Below are 16446 nucleotides of genomic sequence, written 5' to 3'. Positions count from 1 at the left end.
TAACAGTATAAAAACATAGTAGTAGAGCCATCATTACTTGTCTTTCATCATAACTGTTTGCTGTCAGAATTTTTCTCAGTATTACTTTATTATTCATATTTAAATGCCTATGTGAGTGCTCCATCAATAAATCTACATTTGCATCCAAGAAAAATTTATGTAACGTTGATTTTGTTTCTCTCTTTTTAGGGTTGGGGGGCCGAGTATCACAGACAAGATGTGACAAGCACCCCTTGTTGGATAGAAGTGCATCTCCACGGTCCACTCCAATGGCTTGATAAAGTTCTAACACAAATGGGTTCTCCTCTGAACCCCATCTCTTCTGTCTCGTAATGATGGGCCCCCTCTGGGCTAGGAGGATCGTTTTTTTTATTTTTTATTCACTTTTGAAAGAAAAGGAGGTCTTAAGGGCTGAACTGTTTACACTACCTGAGGAAGGGTTTGCGAATCCTACAGCAGCCAGAAAAATAAGAATGAACTGGGGCTCCAAACACCACCTAGCAGAGGAAAATTCTAGGCAGTGACACAAAATGGACTAACTGCTGCTTTAGCAATTGCCTTTGTTTGTTTGTTGCATAAAATTGTTTTAAAATGATAAACTGATTTTCTCTAACTGTAGGTAATCTAGTAGATGAAATTGACATGCTTTCAAGTATCTCTGCTTCACTTTACACCAGTTGAAAATGGCAGTTTCCTAGTTCTATGAGAATCTTTTTAATTGCTATGTTGTCTAATCCCAGTTATTCGCAAGGCATATTTTCCTTTGTTTACTGTTAGACTCGAAGCTCATTACAAATGTTTCCTTTTTATAGTTTCTGTTGCCTCGAGGCAAAACACAAAGTTACTGCTTTTAAATAAAGTTATTTTATCTGATAAATTCAGTAATTTGACATGTTTTTTCTTTTTTTGACAAATGAAAACTATTACCCTCTTAGCATTCACGAGGACTTGGAGCAGTTTAAACACTGAATCTTGTCTATGCACAAATCATTTAGTGTTTTAATGTTGTATTACTCTGCTTTGTTGACTAGTGCAGTATGCTCTTGCATGTCAAATCAAATCCCTTTATTGTCACTCAAACATATACACAAGTGCAACCGTGGGTGAAAGTCCTGGGTGCAGTTCCAAGCAACATAGCAGTATGACAATTACAATAAACATCTGATTTACACATAACACAGTTTACACATCTTGTTTCACAACACAATATACAGTTGTGCTCAAAAGTTTGCACACCTTGGCAGAAATTGTGACATTTTGGCATTGATTTTGAAAATATGACTGATCATGCAAAAAAACTGTCTTTTATTTAAGGATAGTGATCATATGAAGCCATTTATTATCACATAGTTGTTTGGCTCCTTTTCAAATCATAATGGTAACAGAAATCACCCAAATGGCCCTGATCAGAAGTTTACATACCCTTGAATGTTTGGCCTTGTTACAGACACACAAGGTGACACACACAGGTTTAAATGGCAATTAAAGGTTAATTTCCCACACCTGTGGCTTTTTAAATTGCAATTAGTGTCTGTGTATAAATAGTCAATGAGTTTGTTAGCTCTCACGTGGATGCACTGAGCAGGCTAGATACTGAGCCCAGGGGAGCCGAAAAGAACTGCCAAAAGACCTGCGTAACAAGGTAATGGAACTTTATAAAGATGGAAAAAGATATAAAAAGATATCCAAAGCCTTGAAAATGCCAGTCAGTGTTCAATCACTTATTAAGAAGTGGAAAATTCAGGGATCTCTTGATACCAAGGCAAGGTCAGGTAGACCAAGAAAGATTTCAGCGACAACTGTCAGAAGAATTGTTCGGGATACAAAGAAAAACCCACAGGTAACCTCAGGAGAAATACAGGCTGCTCTGGAAAAAGACAGTGTGGCTGTTTCAAGGAGCACAATATAACGATACTTGAACAAAAATTAGCTGCATGGTTGAATTGCCAGAAAGAAGCCTTTACTGCACCAATGCCACAAAAAAGCCCGGTTACAATGTGCCAGGCAACACCTTGACATGCCTCACAGCTTCTGGCACACTGTAATTTGGAGTGATGAGACCAAAATAGAGCTTTATGGTTTGGAGAGGGGTCAACAAGGCCTATAGTGAAAAGAATACCATCCCCACTGTGAAGCATGGTGGTGGCTCACTGATGTTTTGGGGGGGGTGTGAGCTCTAAAGGCACGGGGAATCTTCTGAAAATTGATGGCAAGATGAATGCAGCATGTTATCAGAAAATACGGGCAGACAATTTGCATTCTTCTGTACGAAAGCTGCGCATGGGACGCTCTTGGACTTTCCAGCACGACAATGACCCTAAGCACAAGGCCAAGTTGACCCTCCAGAGGTTACAGCAGAAAAAGGTGAAGGTTCTGGAGTGGCCATCACAGTCTCCTGACCTTAATATCATCGAGCCACTCTGGGGAGATTTCAAATGTGTGGTTCATGCAAGACGACCAAAGACTTTGCATGACCTGGAGGCATTTTGCCAAGACGAATGGGCAGCTATACCACCTGCAAGAATTTGGGGCCTCATAGACAACTGTTACAAAAGACTGCAAGCTGTCATTGATGCTAAAGGGGACAGTACATGGTATTAAGAACTAAGGGTATGCAGACTTTTGAACAGGGGTCATTTTATTTTTTTCTTTGTTGCCATATTTTATTTTATGATTGTGCCATTCTGTTATAATGTACATTGTACCCCTCTATGTGTGCTTGCTTTTCTGTCTTTTGCAAGCGCAGAGATGGTATAGTTGCCCCAAATATATCATGTACTTGTCATTAGCGTTGAGGGATTGTCTATTATTTTATAAAGCAAACTTCACAATGCACATGGAGACTAAACTGGACCATGTTATCTGTCGTTTGGTTCTCTCTACTGGACAAACAATTATTTTATTTTTTGTACTAATGTATTTTTGGTACAAGGCATTTCATATACAGTCCACATTTGAAAATAAGCATTTATTTTAATTTAGAGACAATGTGTGTTAATGGTATACAACACCCTTAGGGAAAAAAGATTGATGTTACTCAACACCCATACAGTAGATATAGCTGTTTATGATCTAGCATCATACAATAATCACTCATTTGCACGTCCTTATATTTTCACTTGCTGTTTTGTATACCTGGTATGTCTTTGCCTTTACAGATATTTGTATTGAATTAGGCACAGTTCAGGAAGCCTGTAGGCCTTATCACCACCCTGACTTTTGTGGAGTTTAATTGATGTGTAAATATCTTCTAGAAATTTCAGAGAAATATTAAAATCAGTCCAGTATTTATTTTACAAATTATGTCAACACATTTGGAAATTGAAACCATATCAGGAGAGGACTTATCAGAAACAGGCCCTGAACACACCACTTCATTTGGAGACCAGCAAACAGTCAATTGAAAAGGTAGTAAGTCACCATGACCATTAGGCCTTGGATTGCTGTGTTATTTCGAAAAGATATTTATTTATTTGTTTATTTATTCGACAGTACCATTTTGACAAAATATTTTATTATGTATTTATTTTATACGACTGTACAATTTCAATAATTTTTTTTATACGACAACCATTTTGACAATTTTTATTGATGTATTTATTTTATACAACAGTACCATTTCGAAAAAAATATTTGATTTTTATGTATTTTTTTATTTTATACGACTACCATTTCGACAACATTTAATTTTCATTTATGAATTTATTTTATACTACAGTACCATTTTGACAAAATATTTTTTTTTTTATTTATGTATTTATTTTTTGACTACCATTTCGACAACATATTTAATTTTTATTTATTTATATATTTTATACGACAGTACCATTTCGATAACATTGAATTTTTTTATGTATTTATACAACGGTACCATTTCGACAAATTTAATTATGTATTTATTTTATACAATAAAAATAATTTTTAAAATAATTTTTTTTTTTATCTATTTGTTTGTTTGTTTTATACGACAGGACCCTTTTGACAACATTTCATTTGTATTTATGTATTTATTTTATACAACAGTACCATTTTGACAACACACATTTTTTTTAATGTATTTATTTGTTTTATACTACAGTACCTCAACAGTAGTTTTTGATACTTTTTATTTATATGTTCTTAGGGGTTTAGTAAAATATATAATCCATAAACCCTTTGGATTATATAGATACGTATATGCACGTAAAAAAATAAAAAAAAATAAAAATAATAATAATAAAATCACGATAGTAACCGTAGTTCCCGCCAAAATTACGGAGTTACTACTTCATACTGTAATAAGATTTCAGATTTTTTATTTAAAGTTAACACCATTATAATAGTTTTAATGCACTAATTATCATTATTGTAACTACGGAACTTTGCCAGAATCGATATTTAAACGTTTCATGGGGAATCGAATTTCCTGTAGGCGTAACCATAGCAATCGGTTCGCTAATCTCGCGCTGCTGTGCTGTCTTGACTCTACTGGCAGGAACGAATACTCACCGGAAGTGAGGTGGCCTTTCTCAAGAGCAAGCGAAAAATAAACACGTAGCCGTCAAGGGGCTAAGACTACAAGAGGTTGGAAACAGCAATATCGCTTTTAGATGGAAGAATAATAACGAGTCGCAGTTATTTGAAGCTGAACGCATAAAAAGCGGATTCCTGCGACAGTAGGTAAGACAATGCGTGTAATGTCAATCCGGACTACTGTAGCTAATCGGACAATCCACTCCCAACTTGATACTTGTCATCATATGGCTGGGTTATTAAAAACATGCTTTGGCGGATTTAGTTAGTGTTTATTGTCTGTGTTGTATTGTAATTGTCATACTGTCTTCCTTGGCCTTCCTGTAATGCTTAACTTTTCAGCAAATGACTCCTGGTATCAAGAAAAGCCAGAACTCAAGCCCTGAACAAGATATATATAATACATACTTGAATATAAAGCTCATCTTATGTTAGCTCTGCTCTTTGTATTATTATAAATATGTCCAATAGTTTCATTCCTATTCAGCATACACCAATTTAAGCCTTTAGTTACCAACGAAAGCAAGCAGTGTGTACTGGAAATGTTTCTGTCAAACATTATTTAAATGTATTTCAGCATCTGGAAGATGATTAAAATGCTGGTTATACTGGTCTGTCAGCACTGTGCTTATCTGAAATGTTGCTTGCCCATATCAGTGTATTTATCCCACATGGTGCATTCTGAGCTGGTCAGTTTAAACCTCACATCCTTCTTAAGTGCAATTAATCATGATTTGTTTATTGTTTAATCTCCTATATAGTGCAAGATGGTGCGAGACACTCTTGTGACAGCCACCAGTTTGGCACTTACTGGGGCGGTGGTTGCCCATGCTTACTTCCTCAAGAATCAGTTCTACCCAACCGTGGTATACCTTACCAAAAGCAGCCCCAGTATGGCAGTAAGTCATCATCAGTTTATTTAGTGACAAGTCTTATATATGGGAAAGGCAGATGGAAACTGTAAACACTGTAATTTGACTTGATTACAATTCCTCTTGCAGGTTTTATACATTCAGGCTTTCGTGTTAGTATTCCTTCTGGGAAAATTAATGCGCAAGGTCTTTCTCGGGCAACTGAGAGCTGCCGAAATGGAGGTGGGTTTGTAAATTTACAAAATGTGCCAGATGAATAATTCAGAAGTCTATTCTAAACATTAAAATTGTTTATTTTACTCGTTCTGACTGATATATTTGTATACTTTAGCACCTGATTGAGCGCTCCTGGTATGCAGTGACTGAGACCTGTTTGGCCTTTACAGTGTTTAGGGATGATTTTTCCCCTCGATTTGTGGCCCTTTTCACTTTACTGCTTTTCCTCAAGTGCTTCCATTGGCTGGCTGAAGACAGGGTGGACTTTGTGAGTGAACATTGAGATGTAATATTTACATATTTGGAAAAAAAATGTCATTTTTTTACTATTTGGAATAAAAAAATAAATAAAAAAAAATAATAATATTTTTCAGATGGAAAGGAGTCCAAATATCTCATGGGTCTTCCACTTCAGAGTTCTCTGTGAGTAAATATTGCTGAATTATGCTGTTTTCTTTTGAATGTATCTCTTAGTTCCTCTTTTTATGTCCGAAACTACTTTGCAAATTCAAAGTAACTTTTTTTTTTTTTACATGCAAATATTTGAGCTGCACCTGTGTCTGGAATTACCAGACATTTAAAGTTAGACTACTTTATTTGGAACCACTTTTGTGGTATTGCATCATGTTTTGTGGGAGTGTCACTAATGTTCTTTTTCCCCTGGTACAGCTCTGATGTTGTTGCTGGGAGTGTTTGACTTTCTATTTGTCAATCATGCCTGTCATAGCATTATAACAAGAGGAGCATCAGTACAGTTGGTGTTTGGTTTTGAGGTGAGCATTGCTTACATATATAATATCTTAACTGGAGATCCAGTGAGAGAAAATTGCATTACTAATACAGGGTTAGTTTAAAAAAAAAAAAAAAAAAAAAATATATATATATATATATATCTTTAAGGGGTAGTTCACCCAAAAATGAACATTCTCTAATCGTGCACTCACCCTCATGCCATCCCAGATGTTTATGTCTTTCTTCTGTAGAATACAAATTAAGATTTTTAGAAGTATATTTTCAGCTCTGTAGGTCCACACAATGCAAGTGAATGGTTGTCAGACCTTTGAAGCTCTAAAAATGCACATAAAGGCAACATAAATGTAATCCATATGACTCCAGCGGTTAAATCTATGTCTTTAGACGCAAGATGATGCGTGTAAGTGAGAAACAGTTCAATATTTAAGTCCTTTTTTACTATAAATCACAACTTTCACATTCTGAAAGTGAAAGTGGAGATTTATAGTAAAAAAGGACTTAAATATCGATTTGTTTCTCACCCAAAGCGATTACATCGCTTCAAAGGATATATACACCGATCAGCCACAACATTAAAACCACCTGCCTAATATTGTGTAGGTCCCCCTCTTGCCACCAAAACAGCGCCAACCCACATCTCAGAATAGCATTCTGAAATGCTATTCTTCTCACCACAATTGTACAGAGCGGTTATCGGAGTTACCGTAGACTTTGTCAAACTTTGATGAGAGAGGTCAACAGAGAATGGCCAGACTGGTTTGAACGGACAAAGTCCATGGTAACTCAGATAACCGCTCTGTACAATTGTGGTGAGAAGAATAGCATCTCAGAATGCTATTCTGAGATGCGGGGTGGCACGATGGGGACATACACAATATTAGGCAGGTGGTTTTTAATGTTGTGGCTGATCAGTTTATTAAAACACTGGAGTTGTATGGATTACTTTTATGCTGCCTTTATGTGCATTTTGGAGCTTCAAAGTTCAAGCCACCATTCACTTGCATTGTATGGACCTACAGAGCTAAAAATATACTTCTAAAAATTTTCGTTTGTGGTCAGCAGAAGAAAGAAAGTCATACACATCTGGGATGGCATGTATGTAAATAATGAGAATTTTAATTTTCACTATCCCTTTAAAGAGGCTTTAAATTTGATAATTCATCAACAATAAATCATGACGATGTTTACTTTAAAGTGTTTGTATTGTAATATGTTGTAGATTATTGTAAGAGTGCATATTTTATTTCCTTTATTTGTTTAAATTAGCAGCTGGAGGTAGTGATTCGCAGATATTTCAAAATAAGAGTCCCCGGTGTATTTTTGGTTTGTTTATAGTTTAAAGTCCTGCGTTATGCATCAAATCTTTTTCTGGGTATTATTGGTATTTTGGTTGCACAATAAAATGCATCCGCCCTGTCACAAGAAAGAAAGACTTGGAAGAAAAAAAAAGTAACATTCAGTATAGGTTATCAATTTTGATTAATCTGTTGTTGCTTTTCTTTCAACACATTATTATATTGGCAAAATCCAATATCGGTCGACCTCTAGTTAATAATTATTGATGTAATGAAACATAAGTACATTTAATGTGAGATATATATGTATGGAAAACATGTCTCAAGTATTTTAAACTGGCAGATACCCTGTTTTGCTGATAAGCAGTGTTAAGGCCTTGTTAAGTGTGTGCCCCAGCCTGTTTGAGTAAAACTATTTGTGATACATGATTTATTTTGAATTTGTGGGTTTGTTTTGATCTGAACACACGGTATTAATTTTATTTGTTCAGGTCTTAAATTAGATTTTAAAAACTCTGCAGCAACTCTGTAATAGCAACGAAAGGCACGTTAAAGTTGTTTCATGTGATTTACCGTAATTTAAGTATGCTGCTTGTCAATGTAGAGATCAGGAAGTACTTCAGGCTACTAAAGTTTCAGAACACCTGTGATTGTATGTTTGAATTGCTTCTTTCAGTATGCCATTCTGATGACTATGGTTCTCACCACCTTTATCAAGTACACATTACACACGATTGATCTGCAGAGTGAGAACCCATGGGACAATAAAGCTGTCTACATGCTGTACACTGAGCTCTTTACAGGTATAACTTCAAAGAACCATGGCATGTAAAGGTGAGGTTTCCAAAATAGCCCCACTTATTGACACATACTGATGTTATCTATGCAATCTGTCCTTCAGGTTTCATCAAGGTGCTCTTGTATATGGCGTTCATGACCATAATGATAAAAGTACACACCTTCCCTTTGTTTGCCATTCGACCCATGTACCTTGCAATGAGGTTAGTGAGAGATCATTCTGTTCCTGCTATGGACCAGTGCTCTGTCAACAGTAATGTTTAAATCACTTTTCCCTGTTCTTGCAAAATGTTTGTCTTTATCAGGCAATTCAAGAAGGCAGTAACAGACGCCATCATGTCCCGACGGGCCATTCGTAATATGAATACTCTGTGAGTATCTATCGGAGTTCTGAAATACTGCAAGTATTTTGAAAAAATTTAATATTATTTATGGTAATTTATATTTATAGATCACACTTTTTATTTTTTTATTTTATGTCTTTATCATTATTTTGTTAAAAACCATAGAAATCACTTGACCAGTGCGGTTTTCTGTCATATGTTGGCATTTTCTATTGAAACTGGACAGCATGTAGCATTGTAGTTTGCTTCAGAGCTAACAGATGTGGACTTAAAGCCACAAAACTCCAATGTTGATTTCATGGGGTCTTTATTTTATTTATTTTTTTAATTTTGTACTGTGCAGCATTGACTAATTTAAGGATATATCAAATGACTAATTGCTTTATTCACAGCTATCCAGATGCCACCCCTGAAGACTTGCAAGCCACTGACAATGTGTGCATCATCTGTAGAGAAGAGATGGTGACTGGAGCCAAGAAACTTCCATGCAACCACATCTTTCACTCTAGGTTCATGGCCACTATTTAAAATAAACAAATGGAGGCCATTTCTCCTTTCTTCGCATTGCTTTATAATCATATTCAAAATTCTTTGTCCCTATCACTGTAGTTGCCTTCGCTCATGGTTCCAAAGGCAGCAGACATGTCCTACCTGTCGAATGGATGTTCTGAGAGCCTCCCAGCCAAATCAGACTCCTGCCCCACCTCCTCCACAGGCACCTGCCCCTGCCGCTCCTGCTAATGTACCTCCACTAGTCAACGGTATGATTTAGTGAACCAGATCCTCCAAAACTAGGCTGATTAAGACTAGTGGTAAAACCCATATCGATTGAATGCCACTGCCAGTCTCAATTTTAATGAACATTAGAAGGATAGTTCACCCTAAAATGAAAATTCTGTCATAGTGTACTCACCCTCATGTTGTTCCAAACCCATCTAACTGTCTTCCATGGAACACAAAAAGAAATGTTATGCAGAATGACAGTATCAATCACCACAATGAAAGTGAACAGTTACTGAGGCTGACATACTGCCTTATATCCTTTGTGTTTCATGGTAGGAAGAAAGTCATACAGGTTTGAAACAACATTATTATTATATGTAATAATTTTTGGGGTGAACTATTCTTTTAAACTAATAGCCTGTCAAGGTTGTTTAGCAGAACATGGCTTCTTTGACTGTTAAATCTGACTTCCTTTTACTCATGTTCAATACAGTTGCCCCAGGTATGATGCCTCAGTTTCCTCCAGGATTGTTTCCGTTTTGGGGTCCTTTCCCTGGCGCTCCTCCTCCTCCTGCTGCCCCAGGTGCTCAGGCAACTACTGACACTGCTCAGGCCAGTGCCGATGGAACGCAGACACAGGGAGCAGGTGAGTGCCTTTTATCTCCTTTGGAATACCCATTTGTCTTTCTGATTGAAGTTGATTTATTCTCACCATCTGTCTTGTAGAATTAGGAGCCAGCAGCTCTACTCAGCCTACTGCGGACAGTGCCTCTGCTGCTCCTGGAGCCATTCCTGGATTCCCCTTTTCCATGCCACCGCCTTTCCCATCAGCTCCATGGCTGCCGATGCCTCCACCTCCACCGTTTAGTATGTGTCATATCAAAATGCTTCAGTATTAGATACATTTGTAGCTTTTTTGAATGCCTGAGTAATCTTTTGACTTTGTTTATTAGTGTCATCCATGCCTCCTCCACCATCAACTCTGTCCACCATGTCAGATGCTGAGCTCAGAGAACTGGAACAAGAGGGCAGGCGAGGTTTGGAAGCCAGGCTGCAGTGCCTTCACAACATCCACACGTTGCTGGATGCAGCCATGCTCAACATTCACCACTACCTCAGCACGGTGGCTACATTAAGGTATGCAAACGTTATTTTGTTTTGATAGAAACTGGATGTTCCTGTTTCTACCTCTGAAATCCCCGTATTTTTGTTTTCTTACCTACTTTCTGTTTAGTCCTCCTAGATCAGAAACCAACACTGGTGAGACGAGTGCATCAGCTGATACAGAGTCCTCTCCCACCACGGGCAACATGGAAAACCCCAGTCAGGAGAATGAGGCTCAAACCAGTAAGTAGAAAACAAATGATTGATTCCACAATTTCTTAGGATGTCAGGATTGTTCGACACTTAGAATTGAACTGTGAATGCCTTGTAGATTCTAATAATTACTGAATTTTAATCGCATTTGAATGAATAGAATGCAAAAGTAGAATTATAATGAAAAGAAATTCAAAGAAATTCACATAACTGCTGTAAAATAATTTTTATAAGATATTCCATTGTTGGAGTGAATTAGCCATAAACATTATTGTTCACACAATATATGGGGTATTTCCAGATAAATATATTTAATTATATACAGGTGCATCTCAATAAATTAGAATGTCGTGGAAAAGTTCATTTATTTCAGTAATTCAACTCAAATTGTGAAACTCGTGTATTAAATAAATTCAGTGCACACAGACTGAAGTAGTTTAAGTCTTTGGTTCTTTTAATTGTGATGATTTTGGCTCACATTTAACAAAAACCCACCAATTCACTATCTCAAAAAATTAGAATACATCGTAAGACCAATAAAAAAAAAAGCATTTTTAATGAATTGTTGGCCTTCAGGAAAGTATGTTCATTTACTGTATATGTACTCAATACTTGGTAGGGGCTCCTTTTGCTTTAATTACTGCCTCAATTCGGCGTGGCATGGAGGTGATCAGTTTGTGGCACTGCTGAGGTGGTATGGAAGCCCAGGTTTCATTGACAGTGGCCTTCAGCTCATCTGCATTTTTTGGTCTCTTGTTTCTCATTTTCCTCTTGACAATACCCCATAGATTCTCTATGGGGTTCAGGTCTGGTGAGTTTGCTGGCCAGTCAAGCACACCAACACCATGGTCATTTAACCAACTTTTGGTGCTTTTGGCAGTGTGGGCAGGTGGCAAATCCTGCTGGAAAATGAAATCAGCATCTTTAAAAAGCTGGTCAGCAGAAGGAAGCATGAAGTGCTCCATAATTTCTTGGTAAACGGGTGCAGTGACTTTGGTTTTCAAAAAACACAATGGACCAACACCAGCAGATGACATTGCACCCCAAATCATCACAGACTGTGGAAACTTAACACTGGACTTCAAGCAACTTGGGCTATGAGCTTCTCCACCCTTCCTCCAGACTCTAGGACCTTGGTTTCCAAATGAAATACAAAACTTGCGCTCATCTGAAAAGAGGACTTTGGACCACTGGGCAACAGTCCAGTTCTTCTTCTCCTTAGCCCAGGTAAGATGCCTCTGACGTTGTCTGTGGTTCAGGAGTGGCTTAACAAGAGGAATACGACAACTGTAGCCAAATTCCTTGACACGTCTGTGTGTGGTGGCTCTTGATGCCTTGACCCCAGCCTCAGTCCATTCCTTGTGAAGTTCACCCAAATTCTTGAATCGATTTTGCTTGACAATCATAAGGCTGCGGTCCTCTCGGTTGGTTGTGCATCTTTTTCTTCCACACTTTTTCCTTCCACTCAACTTTCTGTTAACATGCTTGGATACAGCACTCTGTGAACAGCCAGCTTCTTTGGCAATGAATGTTTGTGGCTTACCCTCCTTGTGAAGGGTGTCAATGATTGTCTTCTGAACAACTGTCAGATCAGCAGTCTTCCCCATGATTGTGTAGCCTAGTGAACCAAACTGAGAGACCATTTTGAAGGCTCAGGAAACCTTTGCAGGTGTTTTGAGCTGATTAGCTGATTGGCATGTCACCATATTCTAATTTTTTGAGATAGTGAATTGGTGGGTTTTTGTTAAATGTGAGCCAAAATCATCACAATTAAAAGAACCAAAGACTTAAACTACTTCAGTCTGTGTGCATTGAATTTATTTAATACACGAGTTTCACAATTTGAGTTGAATTACTGAAATAAATGAACTTTTCCACGACATTCTAATTTATTGAGATGCACCTGTATATATATATATATATATATATTTTTTTTTTTTTGGACTATGGTAGAACAACACTTCATTTTCGAAAAAGCTCTAATTTACGTCAATATATTATTCAATCAGCTAAAAAATGTTATGCCATTATTTATTTATTTATTTTAGCTATCTGAAAACAATGCCATGGACATTTTGTGGTGTTGTATAGGGAAATTAAAATCTCTTTAATTAAAGGAATAGTTCACCCAAAAATGAAAATTCTCTCATCGTTTACTCACCCTCATGCAATCCCAGATGTGTATGACTTACTTGCTTCTGCTGACCACAAACATGATTTATAGAAGAATATCTCAGCTCTGTAGTTCCAGACAATGCAAGTGAATGGTAATCAGATCTTTCAAGCTCCAAAAAGGAGATAAAGGCAGCATAAAAATAATTGTCTCCTGAAGTGATCCAGTGTATTTAGGGTTGAGAACAGACCAAAATATAACTCCTTTTTCACTGTACATCTTGACATCAGCAGTCTCCTTGGCAATCATGATTTCAAGCTCGATTACACTTCCTAATGCTTGACGCATGCACAGAGTGCTAGACGGAGCAATAGGACGTGTAATCGAGCTTAAAATCATGATCGGCAAGGAGACTGCTGATGTTAATTGAAAATGGAGTCATATTTTGGTCTGTTCTCACCCAAAACCAACTGGATCACTTCAGAAGACATTAACCACTGGAGTCGGATGAATTACTTTTATACTGCCTTTATCTCCTTTTTGGAGCTTCAAAAGCCTGGTCACCATCCACTTGCATTGGGAGGACCTACAGAGCTGAAATATTCTTCTAAAAATCTTTGTGTTCTACAGAAGAAAGTCATACACATCTTAAATGGCATGAGGGTGAGTAAATGTTGAGAATTTTCATTGTTGGATTAACTATCCCTTTAAATGTTGTGTTTAATTGTTTTAATCATATTGAATTTGGTAGGACAAATTTCTAATCAGTTGAAAAAAAAAAAAAAAAGTATTCTACACATCAAGGAATAGGCATAATTAGCCTAAATTAATTATCAAAATGAATGATTTAATTTTTGCAAAATAGTTTTTTGCAACTAACAATTTATTTTTGTCAGTAAATTGCCCTTGTCATTCCAATTTAATTTACGGTGGGGTGTGGCCAATTAAAATGATCAATTGAAAGCAAACACATTGTGTTCTCTCTTGTTCATAGCTGGATCTGTAAATGGAGCTACAGGCTTTTCTCAGCCAGACTCAACCACAGAAGGGAACAAAGAAAGGAAGGAAGAGGAGTGTGACGAAGACGACAGCGAGCCGGGTGCTGCGGAGTTGAGGAGGCGTCGCCTCCGCAAGCTGGAGACGACGCAACCTCCTGACCACTAATGACATGATCCATTAAAACATGCAATTGTGAATTAAATTCAGACAGTAGCAATGCTTCTCACTGATTTTTTTTGGCACCTGGCATGCTTAGATGTCAAATTATCCGAGAAACGCTCGTGTTCTTAGTTATTTAAGTGCGGCACATCAAGACACTTTGCTGTACAATGGATTTGTCAAGTGTATGGAAGATACTCAGGTAGAGAACTGGTTTCTGGTTAATGATGCGTGAAGAAAGGATCCTCACAAGTCAGTTATCACATTTGAATCAAGTATTGCATCTGGTCAGACTTTTCAGTGTGATTTGTATCAGAGGACGAGTGTTCAAAGAAGAAAGAGGTCTTTGGAATTTTTTTTTTGTGCCCTTAAAATTTTATGTTTCTTCCTCTTTGTGCATTTTCATTATTTCTAGTTCAACATAAGTTATATTTTTCCCCCTTAGGTTTAATTTGGCTATGGGTGAGATATGACCATGAACCAAACATTGGTGTAAAATAACTTACTGTACATAATGTATAAAGTGTTTTAATAGGATTTGTACATACTGCACAATAAACTGTTCAAGACAGATATTCATGTCCAGTGAGTACATAAAGTATACATTAAATAAAAATGTATGTAGTTTAATGAAAAGGAATTCCCGCATTCGGAGTTCTAATAATGAGCATTAGTCAAAGATCATGTTGATCACAGCAGTGAACAGTAATTTTGAAATCATGCTGTGCTAATGTGGCATTGAAATGACTGTACAGTGCATCCGGAAAGTATTCACAGTGCTTCACTTTTCACATTTTGATATGTTACAGCCTTATTCCAAAATGGATTAAATTCACTATTTTCCTCAATTCTACAAAACAATACCCCATAATGACAACGTGAAAGTTTCTTTGAAATCTTTGCAAATTTATTTAATAAAAAAAAAAAAAAAAAAAAAAAAAAAAAAAAAACCACACACACACACACACACACACACACACAACACACGTACATAAGTACTCACAGCCTTTGCTCAATACTTTGTTGAAGCACCTTTGGCACCAATTACAGCCTCAAGTCTTTTTGAGTATGATGCTACAAGCTTGGCACACCTATTTTTGGGCAGTTTCTCCCATTCTTCTTTGCAGGACCTCTCAAGCTCCATCAGGTTGGATGGGGAGCGTCGGTGCACAGCCATTTTCAGATCTCTCCAGAGATGTTCAATCGGGTTCAAGTCTGGGCTCTGGCTGGGCCACTCAAGGACATTCACCGAGTTGTCCCGTAGCCACTCCTTTGTTATCTTGGCTGTGTGCTTAGGGTCATTGTCCTGTTGGAAGATGAACCTTCACCCCAGTCTGAGGTCCAGAGTGCTCTGGAGCAGGTTTTCCATCAAGGATGTCTCTGTACATTGCTGCATTCATCTTTCCCTCGATCCTGACTAGTCTCCCAGTTCCTGCCACTGAAAAACATCCCCACAGCATGATGCTGCCACCACCATGCTTCACTGTAGGGATGGTATTGGCCAGGTGATGAGCGGTGCCTGGTTTCCTCCAGACATGACACTTGCCATTCAGGCCAAAGAGTTCAATCTTTGTTTCTCATGGTCTGAAAGTCCTTCAGGTGCCTTTTGGCAAACTCCAGGTGGGCTGTCATGTGCCTTTTACTGAGGAGTGGCTTCCGTCTGGCCACTCTACCATACAGGCCTGATTGGTGGAGTGCTGCAGAGATGGTTGTTCTTCTGGAAGGTTCTCCTCTCTCCACAGAGAAATGCTGGAGCTCTGTCAGAGTGACCATCAGGTTCTTGGTCACCTCTCTGACTAAGGCCCTACTCCCCCAATTGCTCAGTTTGGCCGGGCAGCCAGCTCTAAGAAGAGTCCTGATGGTTCCAAACTTCTTCCATTTACGGATGATGGAGGCCACTGTGCTCATTGGGACCTTCAATGCTGCAGAAATTTTTCTGTACCCTTCCCCAGATCTGTGCCTCAATACCATCCTGTCTCGGAGGTCTACAGACAATTCCTTGGACTTCATGACTTGGTTTGTGCTCTGACATGCACTGTTAACTGTGGGACCTTATATAGACAGGTGTGTGCCTTTCCAAATCATGTCCAATCAACTGAATTTACCACAGGTGGACTCCAATCAAGTTGTAGAAACGTCTCAAGGATGATCAGTGGAAACAGGATGCACCTGAGCTCAATTTTGAGTGTCATGGCAAAGGCTGTGAATACTTATGTACATGTGATTTTTTTTTTTTTTTCATTTTTTATTTTTAATAAATTTGCAAAGATTTCAAACAAACTTCTTTCACATTGTAATTATGGGGTATTGTTTGTAGAATTTTGAAGAAATTAATGAATTTAATC

At 37.7% G+C, this 16446-nt stretch overlaps 2 protein-coding genes across 4 annotated transcripts in view; both read left to right on the top strand.

The window, feature by feature from the left end:
• LOC127413448 (mothers against decapentaplegic homolog 5) overlaps positions 1-1176 on the top strand; it is a 29472-nt gene extending 28296 nt beyond the window's left edge. For all 3 annotated transcript variants that reach the window (XM_051650610.1, XM_051650608.1, XM_051650609.1), the window contains exon 7: positions 190-1176. In XM_051650610.1, coding sequence (XP_051506570.1) covers positions 190-333 — 144 coding nt within the window. In that variant the 3' untranslated portion in view covers positions 334-1176. The remainder of the gene's footprint in view (positions 1-189) is intronic.
• A 3293-nt stretch (positions 1177-4469) lies between these two features.
• LOC127413446 (E3 ubiquitin-protein ligase synoviolin) lies at positions 4470-14674 on the top strand. Its single transcript, XM_051650604.1, has 16 exons — positions 4470-4659; positions 5274-5411; positions 5514-5606; positions 5716-5868; positions 5975-6023; positions 6270-6373; positions 8325-8451; positions 8550-8649; positions 8752-8817; positions 9183-9299; positions 9400-9551; positions 10007-10159; positions 10240-10380; positions 10467-10650; positions 10748-10860; positions 13938-14674. The coding sequence occupies exons 2-16, from the start codon at positions 5280-5282 to the stop codon at positions 14105-14107; spliced, it is 1854 nt and encodes a 617-aa protein (XP_051506564.1). The 5' UTR covers positions 4470-4659; positions 5274-5279; the 3' UTR covers positions 14108-14674.
• Positions 14675-16446: the final 1772 nt, after the last annotated feature.

Source organism: Myxocyprinus asiaticus, chromosome 22, assembly GCF_019703515.2.
Source record: "Myxocyprinus asiaticus isolate MX2 ecotype Aquarium Trade chromosome 22, UBuf_Myxa_2, whole genome shotgun sequence".
NCBI classification, from domain to species: Eukaryota; Metazoa; Chordata; class Actinopteri; order Cypriniformes; family Catostomidae; genus Myxocyprinus; species Myxocyprinus asiaticus.
This window is presented reverse-complemented; position numbering and strand designations above follow the sequence as displayed.